We start from the raw sequence: 13059 nt of genomic DNA on the forward strand, positions 1-13059 counted from the left end.
TTGGTTTGGTTTGGTTTGGTTTGGTTTGGTTTGGTTTGGTTTGGTTTTTTCAAGGCAGGGTTTCTCTGTGTAGCCCTGGCTGTCCTGGAACTCACTCAGTAGACCAGGCTGGCCTCGAACTCAGAAATCCGCCTGCCTCTGCCTCCCAAGTGCTGGGATTAAAGGCATGCGCCACCACTGCCCGGCTAATGTTGAGTTGTTTAGCAATTGAGGGTAAAAGTAATAAAGAATAGGGCCTGGGTGCTTGCTGACCGAGAGGAGTGGGGTGGGTCAGTGTGGACTGCCAGTACAGACCACTTGTGACTGCAAGCACGGCGACTGCAGCGCCAGTGGAAGCGTGGCTTCTCCAGCTGCTATGGGCCAAGGCTTTTGTCTGTCTGCACCAATTACAGCACAGCTCTGGAAGAGGAGCCTGCAGCTGTCCAAGTTCATTACCTAGGTTCAAGGCAGTGAGGCACTGCTACACACAGGCTGAAGGGGCAAAAGGAGCCAGTGTTTAGTACCACTTTCTCCTGCTGGAACAGGAGCCAAAGCCACTGTTGGACACTGGGGGACAGTGACAGGTATGATCACATCACAGGAGGACAGTAAATTAATTATTCTGTAAACTTTAGAGTGAGAGGTTAGTTAGTGCAAGTCAGTCACGTAACTATGTAATCACTAGTTGTATTTTCATATTTTTTTCCTCTTCAGATTTTTAAAATATGTGCCTGTGTGTGGGTATATGCATGTAAGTGCAGTTGCCTGTGGAGACTGGAGGCATCAGATTCTACTGGTTGTGAGTTGCCCAACATGGGTGCTGAGAACCACATGCAGGTCCTCTGGAGAGCAGCCTCCAGCCCTCACGGCGTCTCTTTAGAATTAATTTTCTAGGGTGTGACTTGGCCAGTTTCACTGTGGCATTTTCACACATGTGCACTATATCTTGCTTCTGCTCTTGCAGTATTTTGACGGCATGATTGGCACACATAGCTTCTGCTCCTCCTGACCCCAGTGCTATTGAGCCCTTGTGGGCTCTTCTATGGGGCAGAACTTGACAGCCAGCATCCAGGCCTTTCCAATTGCCAGCTCAGGCTGATGTGCTCCCTGAGCTCAGAGGCCCTCTGTGCTGAATGAGGTCCAAGCCACATTTCCCAGTGCTGCCCCAGGAGGCCCTGCACTGTGCCCCCTCGGCTGAAGCACTCTGTGTAGCTGGCTGTGTGTGCGCACGCGGATGAGCATTGGCCAAGGCCAAGCTCTCTGTAGATGAGATGAGATGTGTCTTTGAGAAGCTTAAAGTCCACGGGAACAGCTGACGCAGTCATTCGTGCGTGCAGTGAGTTAGCTGCAGCTTGGCTTCCCAAAGAGTTTGAGTGAAGGGTGAGAGACAGACATCAAGTCCTGTGGGGAAGCCCAGAAATGAGGATTCCCTGTGGCTCAGGAGGGCTTTATGGAGGTGGTAGGCCTACACGGAAGCCCTCAGAGTTGCCTATTTCTCATATTCCTGGGCTCTCTTCCATCATAGGGTGAAGACCAAACCTAGGTTTCAGTGAAGTATGAAGTCCAAAGTTGGGATTCTTATGCTTTTGGTCATACTGTGACACAGGATCTGTGTGTGGCTGTGGTCCCTCCTCGTCAGCCTTTGTCCAGCACACTTAGGATGAAAGAGAGGTCCTCCCAGCCACACATTTGTTAGCATTGCCTGTGATAAACTTGTCCCATATGTGAAAAATGAGTATTTGTTAGAATAACAGTAGATCTGTACAGTCAAAAAAAAAAAAACCCAAACTTAAAACCAAAAGTTTTTCAGTAAAAATGCCCATTCCTTGTGTGCCAGCTTGCCTGCTTTCTCTGCCAGCTACTCCCACTGGTTTTTGATGAGTTGCTGAAGACTCATGTCCACAGAAGCACGTGGATGTGGATTCTTGCTTTCCTGCCATGTCTGTGCAGACAGCGTGCTCAGCTCAGGTCACGGCCTTAGAGCAGTGTCAAGCTTTTGCACATTGCGTAGTCTTCTCCTATGTGACTATACCTTAATTTATTTGACCAGTTCCCAGCAGTGGCTGTTTGGATTGCATCTATCTTTGCTATTAAATACATACATGCATGCATACATACATACATACATACATGCATACATACATGCATGCACGCATGCCTCAGTGAATAACTCCAAACCTGTAGATTCTGTGCACAGCAATGATATAGATTCAGTGACTTAGAAAGGGAGACGCAGGTTGAGGGCTCCCCTCAGGGCATGTCGTCTTCTCATTCAGGAGTACCTGACTTAAAACCTACCTAATAGAGCCGATTTTATTTATACCTACACCCCCAGCGTTACAAATGGAATCAACATAGAAGCCCTGAGTTCTGCTTCTCTCTGGGGCTCCAGGTGCTGTGTTCTAGAGTGCAGGAGCCTGACCTCCTACACTGTCACTGCTGGCTCAGCCTTTGCTGGGCCGGGCAGTCATACACTTCAGAGCCTGTTGTGGGAGTCTCAAGTGCTGCTGTGCTCCTGTTTTCGCAGGCGTGCTCACCTCCGCCTGTGCCTAGAGAAGCTAAAGGGATTGGTACCGCTGGGCCCTGAGTCAAGCCGACACACCACCCTGAGTTTGCTGACAAAAGCCAAATTGCACATAAAGGTAGGTACCTTGACCTGCTGCCCCACCCTTTCTGGCCTGGCAAGGGTGTCTGAGCTGCATGAGGGACAGATAGATGAAAGTGTGTCTCCAGGATGGTCTCTGGGCTCCTCCAACCTGCCTCCCAAAACCTAGTTAAAGGGTCCAGTCAAATTCAAGCCCTGGTGCCTCTAGCCACTGGTATCCTCACCATGACCAGAACCTAAGCATTTCACAGCCTGGCCTGCCCCTATTCGCACCCACCACTGTGACTGGAGGAGAGCCCCGTCTCCTACATGCTGTATAACACACGCACACATCTGCTGTACCCCAGGAAGCAAACCCATTGTTGCTGTTATTCTTAGTGCTTCAAGGACTTGGGACAAACTGTCACCAGGTCTCTCTTGCCCCTGCAGCCGCATGTACCCTCTCCATCCCTGTCTTGTTGTGTTCTAGAGGCAGGGCCATTATACCTGCCACTCCTTCCATGGTAGCTTGCCCCCACTTCTGTACGGCTAGCCTTTCCTCATGCTGCAGATCTCTGCACAAGGCTCCCAGTACCAGAAGTCTCTGCTGCCCTTCCCTGTCATGGGACCCCTGATTCACTGACTGACATGGTCCATCAGTGTCCTATGTATGGCTGGGTGTTTCCAGAATTGTAATATAGCTCCATGGGGGAACCAGGTCTTTGTACATACACGTGTCCCGAGTACCTCCTGATGTGTCTCTGTGCTGACTCTGTGTGCACTACTGACCCAGAACCAGCATCACCATTCAGCTATAGCTTGGTTAGACAAATACCAGTTTATTAACGGTTAGCAGCCTGCATACAGACAGCCCTGGGAGAGCCTCAGTTGGAAGCAAAACAGCTACAATTAAACACCCTCATTAATTATCTGCTGAATACGAGGAGCTGGGGACAGATTTGTAAGAATAAGTTATCTGTGGAATCATGCATCCAGATGCTTCTGGACAGTTCCAAGTCAGAACTTTAAAACGGCTCTGATCTCCTGCAAACAACAGAAGTTAATTGGGGTTTTCATGACATGAGAACTCGCTTTGTAATCGGGACTGTGCTGGGATAAACCTCTTTTTAAATAGAAGTGTTTTGTAGCCCATGGGCCCTGTGGCTTTCCAGTTCTGAGAAGTGTTCCGATGGCTGCTGCGAATATGAAGACCAGGCCAGGGATCTGGTGTATTTTGGCTTATCAAGTCTAAGGGGTGGGAGATTCAAACTGTTGAATTCTCCCTGAATCTCCATGACAGGCCAGCCCCATAGCTCATGACTGCTGGGGTTAGACAGAGCCCACAGTCACTGGCCAGCCAACTCTCCCTCTAGGAGAGATGCTTGACAAGGGACGTGCCACCTGCCTCCCAGGGACGCATAGCACATTTTCAGGGCAGGGACAGGCTCTTTGCTTGTGTAGAACACCCATTGGCTCCAACAACCACCTCTTTGATTTGCAGAAACTTGAAGATTGTGACAGAAAAGCCGTCCACCAAATAGACCAGCTTCAGCGGGAGCAGCGGCACCTGAAGCGGCGGCTGGAGAAGCTGGGTGCTGAGAGGACTCGGATGGACAGCGTGGGCTCTGTAGTGTCCTCAGAGCGCTCCGACTCTGACAGGGGTGAGTCACACCTACCAGAGGGGCTTCAGGCAGCAGAGCCAACCCCAGAGCAGATAAGATAGGGTTCATAGGGCTGTCAAGATGGCTCAGTGACTGAAGGTACTACAACTAAGCCTGAGTTAGAACCCTGGAAATAACGGTGCAAGTGAAAACCAGCTCCTAAAAGTTGTTCTGTAATCTCCACCTGTGCACACACATACTAAATAAAAATGCAGTAAAAACTGTAAAATGACAGGGCTTAGGCCTTCAGGAGCTGAGCAGCAAGACTGGTGTAGCCTCCCCTCTGCAAGAGTTAGGTAGCAGTGCCTAAGGAGGGATGAGGGAACTCTGAGGTACACTGAGGGCTGTGTCTCATCCTGCAGAAGAGCTGGACGTGGACGTGGACGTGGACGTGGATGTGGACGTGGACGTGGACGTGGATGTGGAGAACACAGACTACCTCAATGGGGACCTGGGCTGGAGCAGCAGCGTGAGTGACTCGGACGAGCGGGGCAGCATGCAGAGCCTGGGCAGTGATGAGGGCTACTCCAGTGCCAGTGTCAAGAGAGCCAAGCTCCAGGACGGGCACAAGGCAGGCCTTGGGCTATAGGAGAGGGCCCACCCGTCCTCTCCACCTCACCTGCTTAGGTAGTGTACCAGACCTGTCCAGACGCCCTTGCACGCAAACCTTATGTACCGCCTTGCCCACCGTCAGCTCTGTCCGCTTGGCAGAAAGCACATAGGGTTGTGGTCGTGAGTGCGGTCAGTAGCTTCTCTGTCCATACATGTCGACGCTGAGAGACTGTACATTCCAGTCAATTCAAAGCACCCAAGAATCCTTACCCCAAGCAAGTTTCACCTTTCAGCAGCCCCTGTGCACTGTCCTGCAGCCGATGAGATCTTCCTTAGTTTTCTGGCTCACGATGGTACTCGCCCAGGAGAGAAGTTCAAGCTTTGTCTGGCACATAGGAAACCGCAGCAAACAAACTTCTCAAAGGGAACTCAGTCTCAGAAACCCCAAAGGAAGCTTTGAAAGCAAAACCGAAGAGCACTGAGAAGCCTGGAGCACCTTCAGCAAGCCCTGCTGCAGTCCAGCCGTGGTGCTGTGGTGGCCCTGCTTAAAAGCAGGCACTCGGCAGCTCAGGAGAACAGTGTGCCCCCTGCGTGCTGTTTTGGGGGCTTGGTGTGTGCTGTGTCTCAAGGCACCCCCGTGCCACGAGTTTGTTGATGCTACTTGTCTCTGGAACATTGTCCTACCTCAGAGATAGATGAGATCTCCATTGTCCACATAACGAAAGTGACTGCTTCTTTGTCCCCTTGGTCCCCTCCACCTGTGTCCTTGTTGGATTCCCAGCAATAACTGAGTTTTGGCACTGGCTGAGCTAGTAGCCACTATCTATGAGAGAAAGAAGCCACATTTCTTCTCCATGGCAAGTGAACAGGAGGGTTTCCCGTGTCACCAGAACCCTCCTGCTAAGTTATTTTTTAACACATCTGGAAGTTTCCTTCTGGAGACTTCCAGGTCTGTGGCTTAAAAGGATGATTTTTTTTTCCCCTTGTGGCATTTGTATTTAAGGAGCACATGTGTATGTACATAAGACACACAACACCTATAAATACTATTTATTCATTTTATATAAACTAATGTAATGCAATATAAATTCTTATGACTGCTTTTATAGATGTTCTAGAAACTTTGTACGTAGCTGTCTACAAAATTAATTCATTCCCCTGAATATTTTTGCATTCATATTTTGAGGTCTGGATGTTTTCAGTCTCTGGTGAATCTTTTTCACTGAGTCTGAACCTCCGTAAAGTCTGCGCTCTGCAGCCGAGCCTGTGTCACCAGGTAATAGGACAGTCCTGAGATCTACAGGTGTCACCTAAGGGCTCCACAGCTGACTCGGCAGCAGGCGGCTACACAGTCACGCACCCCCTCCTCAAGTCCAAACATACCCTGGCAGAGACATATCCTAGCCATACAGGGTCACTGTGGATGTCATGTGTTCCTTGATGGTCCCAAAGTCCTGTTTTGGCTTTTTTTCCCCCACTTGATGGAGTGTTTTCCAAATACCAGCTGAAAATTAGCACAGAAACACAGCTTGGATGCCGTTTCATTTGTAAAGCCCCTTCTGGAGCCTAAGCAGAGTAGTGTTCAGGGAGCTGGCCAGGCCTGGCTCTAGATACAGCTGTGCCTGCAGGTCCCCTTGGATCCCCACCTGCTAGACCTCAAGGGCATCATGTCTGCTCACTGCACCCAAAGCCATCAGAAAGTCAGGACTATGGGAGAGGGCTTCGGGCTGCATAGGGGGAGGGAACAAACTTATACACGTATTTATTTCACTTAGAAGATGTCTAAAAGATGCCACCATTCTCTGTGTTTTTATTGTTGCGCCTTTGAGTTAAACTGCTTTTCATTTTAATTTTTAATTTTGTCTTTCGGTTGAAATATGAAGTGTACTGTCCCAACATAAAACAGTGATTATTTGACCTTTGCCCTGTTTGTCTGGTCCTTGCATAGGTGTGTGGTAGATCTCTGTATTTTTAGAGCACTTGACAGGCTAACTGCCAAGGTCAGGCCTGACTTTGGAAGTTGGACTGAGTCACTGTGGTAGGCAGGTTTTTCTTTGACCAAAACTGTAGCTCTTGGGGACCTGCAGGCTCTGCCCAGGGCAGCTCATTCGCACCCAGTCTCTCCTTCACTTGTCACCAGCACGTCTGCCAAGAGCTAGGTTCCAGGGTGGTTTTTGTTTTCTTATCAAAATGAAAAACCTTTCTATTAAAGTTGCTGGGGGTGAGGGAGACACAGGCATGAACCCCAGCTGTTAAGACTTTGACATCGCACAAGATCAGAAGTGTGTCAGTGAAGCACACACATATTTGTAAAAGTTCCTTCTGAAACTAAAATCTCAGCTGTACCCTAGCAACACTGTCACCATACAAGTGGGAACACAGGAGCTTGCTGTCACCATCATTCCATGCCACAAGGAAACATTTGCATCGTCCGTAAAATATAGAACTGGCTTTGGATGTCTGCCCAGCACCCGACAGGTTTTGATTTGGGTTTTTTTTTTTGCTAACCAGGTATCTTGAAATCAGTAGCAACTACCAGTGCCTCTGCTCTTGAAGAACTGGTGCTGGCTTGGTGAGGCCATCGTGGGGGGAGGGGGGATCTTGAACAGGACCTAGATTTTCCCTCTTGACCCAAGACTAGAATGTCTCCAGCTGGAATTCCAGAGTTGGGCCGGCCCAACCCTACAGTAGCTGCTGGAGTAGTTTTACTGTTTGTTTTTAAAGTAGCATTTTCATCTACCCCTGCTGTGTTTGACAGAAGCCAAGGGTCTCCCTGGATTTCCTGTGGCCCTTCTCCCCATCTTTGATGTGGCCAAGGGTATTTGGGGGTCTAAGAACACAGGAGATGGCATATGGTATTCAAAAACCTAGCAATATCTTGGGGACTTGACGATGAGTTTTGTGGACTTTCTCCCTCTTGCCTTCTTCCCTGCCCTTTCAAGAGAGAACTTATTTTTTGAAGAGCATATATAGACACATTAAGGTTTTATACCATGCTGTATTGGCAGGAATACCACTTTTATTATGGTCTGTATTATATCACCCACATCCTGCTTTCTGTTTCTTTCCTGGCTACAGTGTTTTGTTTCCCTGCTTTACCGTCCTTGTATGTGTCCTGCTATTTTTCTGTGTCTCTTTGGTATTTCAGTGGCTGCTACTCCTGACTTAGTGCTTTCTGGGAGAAGACAGCCCAGCACCTTTTGCTATGTGCTGGCCTCTCATGCCGTGCCCAGAGCACTGTAGTCTGCAGCATGTTGTGTTTTCAGAGCTCCTGGGTTGAGGTGGTGTGAAATGTGATCCATCAATACTTCTAATACTTTTCTTTAACTGTGGTCTTCTAAAAGAAACAATTGATTGGCACCATTAGGTTCTGCTCGTGGATGGCCAAAGAAATTGAGTGTTTAGCATATCTCAAAATCAAATGGTGAGAATCAGGAAGGCTCTCTGTGCTGAGATGTATCTGGAGTCTTCCTTTGAGTTCTTACTCTGTCTAGGAGAGCAGTGGGTTGAAAAGGGCATTCTTCATTTTAGCTTTGATCTAAAAACCAAGCTTGCCTCAACCGCTGTCCCTAGAATTGGTGCTCTGGTATGTTACTGTGAGTGGCAAGTTTGGGGACCATCTTACTAAAGGTGAACAGCCTCCACAGGAGAGCTGCAGGTGGAGAATGGGAAGTGTGTTTCCAGATGTTTCTTTTTGTAAATATGGTGCCAATGTAAACCTCTGCTGAGACTGTGGAGAATGGTGCTTGGGGGGTGGGGAGGGGCTGCAGTTAGCACTTGTGTTTTTAGAAGCCATCATGATTTAGAGACTCCTTGCTGTGTGTAAAGTTATGTGTCCGTCCATTAACAAATAAATTATTTCATTATTAAACATTGGTCTTCCTGTGTCCCATTTCTCAGGCTCTGTGGGGAGGGCTGAGCTGAGGAAATTTCTTGTTTCTTTTAATTTCATGGCAAGTTCACTCTGGGATTCTGTAGTGACAACTTTGAAGAGGTCGCCATTCAGCATGCTTCTTCCCTCTCTCCCTCTTCCTCCCTCCCTCCCTCCCTCCCTCCCTCTCTCCCTCCTTCCCTCCCTCCCTCCTTCCCTCCCTCCACCTCCCTCTTTTTCTCCTCTCCTCTCCCTCCACTCTCCTCTCTTTCTGGTGTTTTGAGAATATATATCCCAAACTGATTGCTAAGATTTGCTAAGTAGTCCAGAATAGGGCTGGAGAGATGGCTCAGTGGTTAGGAGCTCTGATCCCCTTCCAGAGGACCCAGGTTCAACTCCCAAACACTCACATGGTGGCTTGTAATCATCTATAACTCCAGTCCCAGAGCATCCAACATCCTTTTTGGCCTCAGTGACCTCACCATATGCACATACATGCATACAGAACACCCATATACACTAAAGAAATTAGAAAAAAAGAATGATCTTGGATTCCTGATCCCCTGGCCTCAACCTTCCAAGTGCTGGAGTGACAGACATGAATCACCACACCCAGTTCAGTGAGTCATTTGTTAGAGTTAATCGTAGTTCAGTTCCTTGGCACTGCCAGAGCACCCATGTTCCCTCCCACCTGGCATTCCTCGCCATGCTTTCTGTAAGCATCTGGTGAGCCGGGCACTCTGCTGAGGCCACACAGCCAAGAACTAGGAAAGTGCCTGGGAAATGAGAGCTAGCTGGAGAGAGTAGATGCCCACTGAGCCAGGAGCCTCACTTGGGAAGAGTCTCTTACCTGGGCTGGACACCATGGAGAACCATGGGAAAAGCATCCAGTTTGTCTCTCCACCGGGGGAAAAAGCATCCAGTTTACAATGTCAACCTTCTTTAAACAAACAAACAAAAGGTATTTCTTGCCAGATGTGGTGGTACGTATTTTTGATCCCAGCACTCTGGAGGCAGGTGGATCTCTCTGAGCTTTCTAGACTAGCCTGGTCTACATAGATAACTAGGACTACATAGAGAGACCCTGTCTCAAACAAGCAAATTCTTTTATTTGTTCTATATGTACGCGTGTTCACACATGTGCCCCAGCATGCACATGGAGGTCAGAGGATGTCTTGCAGGAGGAGTTGGTTCTCTCCGCCAATCGTGTGGGTCAGGTCATCAGGCTTGGCAGCAAACTGCTTTACTAAATGCTCTTGCTGACCTGCAATGTCCCACTAAGGGTAACACACCTCTTGGTAATTCACATTCTTTACATAGACACCACAGACCTCTGAGCCGGGTTCCGTCCCACAGCTGAAGTAAGCTAGTGACTTGGGTCATTGCTAGGACGCCTGGCCTGGGGCTTGACGCCTCCTGCGTGTCCTTTCTCACTCAGCACCTGTTCAGGATCCTGGGTGGAGAAAACAGGACTTCCTCCACCTCCCCATACCCCCTCCCCCTTCACATCTCTTCCTCCCTTCCCATTTTTTCTCTTGTAATCCTAGGGACAGAACTCAGTCTTCACACATATTAGGTAGACAGGCACTCCATCTCCAGGGATACCTCCAGTCCTTAATAGAATTTTTGTTTTGTTGTTCTTTGTTTTTTTTTTTTTCTTTCAGCCTCACTCTGTGACTCAGGTTGGCCCCTGAGTAGCTGGGATTGACAGGTATTCAACACCACACCCAGTTTGACCTTTAACTTCTTATGCTTAAAAAATAAAAAAAAACACCAAAAGATTTAGAAAGGTTGTTAGGGTTCCTCAGAAGCCTCTAGACCATGAAAGAAAGGGAGTTTCCTGCTCTATGAAAAACCTGATCTGAGATCCTACAAGGGCTGCTAGCACTGGGACCCCAGGGCAGGGGGAACACATATCTATTCAAACCAGCTTTGCCCTCGGCTTCCAAAGGCCTTAGAGTTCCCACTTGCAAGCGCTGCCTTGGTCTGGTCTAAGAGATCACTGTAGCCCTTCTGAGGAAGCCTCTGAAGACTGTCCCTTGTCTTTATAGCTCCAGTAGCTGAGAGTTCACAATGGGCTCTCCCAGAGTGAACAAGTGCCAATCCACACTGCCCACCCATGATTCTGCTGCTCCATGGGTCATCACTGGGGAAACTGAGGCAGATGACTGGCTGACTTTGAGCAAGCAGTGTGCACAAAACTAAGAGAAAGGAAGCCTGAGATATTGGCTACATCAGCTCTGTTCCTCGGGGAAAACAGGAGAGCCAGACTGGTGGACTGATGGACACCTCCCCAGAGCAAGCGAAGCCAAGGTCTCTGGCAGAGATAAACCAGGGACCAAGTGGTCCCTGGACTGACCAATCCAAATGGTCCAAAGGGCCAGAGCCAGTGCAGAAGCCAAGGCCTCCCCAGAGCTGAGGACAGAAATGGATTTGATGGGTGTGTGACCTCTTGTGCAGAGGAGAGGGTGACAGCAGAGACTGCGAGCTGTCAGGGACACTAGGAAGGTACAGTCGGAAGGTATGGTGCTACCCCAGGCTGGACAACACAGGAAGGTCACCCTAGCCACGCACAGGGGCCAAGGCGGGTGGGAGTCTACCACATGCCTGCTGGAAAGCTCATGTGGGTGAAAGCGGGACCCTGAGGAACTATCACCTTACCTCCCTGGTAGTCCCATGTGGAAAGATGGGTGGTGTACTGAATCAAGCCAATCTGACCCCAGGGACAACACAATCAGACAGGCCAATCCAGCAAGAGACCCTCAGGACCCACATCTCAGACATAAGAACCAGGTCTGGGTGACAGTCAAATGCACAAACTTCCAGGCCCCAAGACCAGCTCTGCCTTCCCCACTGGGGACCTGGGGCAGGAGTTTTGAGTGCTGGCCTTGTCTGTAATGTGGAGGTAATATCAGGCTCTTCTCAGACACTGGGGTTATGCAAGCTGAAGTAGGCCAGGGCCTCATCTCTGTGCCTCCAGACAGGCAGTATCATGAAAGTGAGCCATGTGACCCCGGCCAAGGAGAACCTGAGCGTGGTACACACGCCACTTCAGGTTTGGGGATATGTTGTTTTCATTTGAGGTGCTAGAGAATTTAGCCTGGAGCCTCGTGCATGCTGAGCAAACACTCCCACAAAGCCACCCCCAGCCCACTTGAAATGGACTATGTCAAACCTTGGTGAGAAATAGAACAGAGGGGAAATTACATGGTGTGTGTGTGTGTGTGTGTGTGTGTGTGTGTGTGTGTGTGTGTGTTGGAGGGGTGTTCGAATACACCATTGTGACTCTGATATTTAGGTGACAGACAGTGAGCAGAAGGTGGTTAAACTGAAGAGGAGTGGACGAGAGGGTGACTGGGAGCAACTGTGGGCACTGGCTGTGGGGAGGGAAACGGTGTCAGGTGAGACCTCACCTCTGAGACATTCAGAAAGGCAAAGGGAGTCTCTCCCAGTAGAAGCCAGGCAGTGTAGCACTGGTGGTAAGGAAAGGGTGGGGTGAGGACAAAGGCCTTCTCAGAAGCCCACGTTGGGTGGCCCCAGGTTGGAGGACTACACCAGCGGGGCCCTGTCTCTTGAAACACTTAGGTAGGCTGCATCTCTAGGTAGACTCTCAGTGAAGGCTCTCCAGCCCAGGTGTAGCTTCAGATGATGCAGGATTGCAGGCCTTAGCCCAGTCAAGTACAGATGGAGGCAGAAGGGAGCTAGAGGAAGCATCTATGGAAACAGAGCTGGCCAGAGCCTGAGGAAGAGGAGAAAGGTGCTCTCTCGTTCCTGCACTCAGGTCCCTCAGTGTTGGGACAGAACTCGGTAGAGAAGTGCTGGAACCTCCCCTGAAGAAACTGAGATGTGACAAACTGATTCAGGAAACAAATCTTTCTTCTTTTGCTTTGGCTGCCCAGACACCGAGGGCCAGATTCATACCTCTCATCTAGGAATTGCCCGAGTCCCTGTGATATAAATATTTTCCCTGATCTTTTCTCTGATCTTGATTTTTATTTTTAATTTTTCCCATTTAATATACTAATATAATGCGTATATTTTAATATATTCATTTTAAAAGTCTTGGAACTCAGTATATAGACCTGGTTGCCCTCAAACTCACAGAGGTCTGCCTGTCTCTGCTTCCTGAATGCTGGGATTAAAGGCTCGCCTGCCTCAATATCTGTCATTGTTTTCCATCTGCCCTTGAGGAGAGCAAGGATTCCTGTGTTGTGTAGGATCTCTGTGTGACTGAGAGAGCTGCCGTCTCTCTTTCAACTAAGCTGAGGATTGTGACACTGATAGCAAGACTCAGTCAGGGTTACGTGTCTGGCAGGCAAGTGAGGGAGGCCTTTTGTTGCTTTGTTTCAGTTGTGGAAGAGAGCTGCCCAGGAAAAGAAAAGCTCTGGTTCGGCAGTAGGGCTCAGGGCTTC

The 13059-nt window shown here is 49.2% G+C and overlaps 1 protein-coding gene across 1 annotated transcript in view; it reads left to right on the top strand.

Annotated features, from left to right (window-relative positions):
- The window catches only part of Mxd1 (MAX dimerization protein 1), a 20467-nt gene extending 13774 nt beyond the window's left edge, over positions 1 to 6693 (top strand). The window contains exons 4-6 of the mRNA XM_028762422.1: positions 2507 to 2621; positions 4065 to 4224; positions 4587 to 6693. Coding sequence (XP_028618255.1) covers positions 2507 to 2621; positions 4065 to 4224; positions 4587 to 4813 — 502 coding nt within the window. The 3' untranslated portion in view covers positions 4814 to 6693. The remainder of the gene's footprint in view (positions 1 to 2506; positions 2622 to 4064; positions 4225 to 4586) is intronic.
- The last annotated feature ends 6366 nt before the right edge of the window (positions 6694 to 13059 follow it).

The sequence above is a fragment of the Grammomys surdaster genome, unplaced genomic scaffold (assembly GCF_004785775.1).
Source record: "Grammomys surdaster isolate TR1022 unplaced genomic scaffold, NIH_TR_1.0 133, whole genome shotgun sequence".
NCBI classification, from domain to species: Eukaryota; Metazoa; Chordata; class Mammalia; order Rodentia; family Muridae; genus Grammomys; species Grammomys surdaster.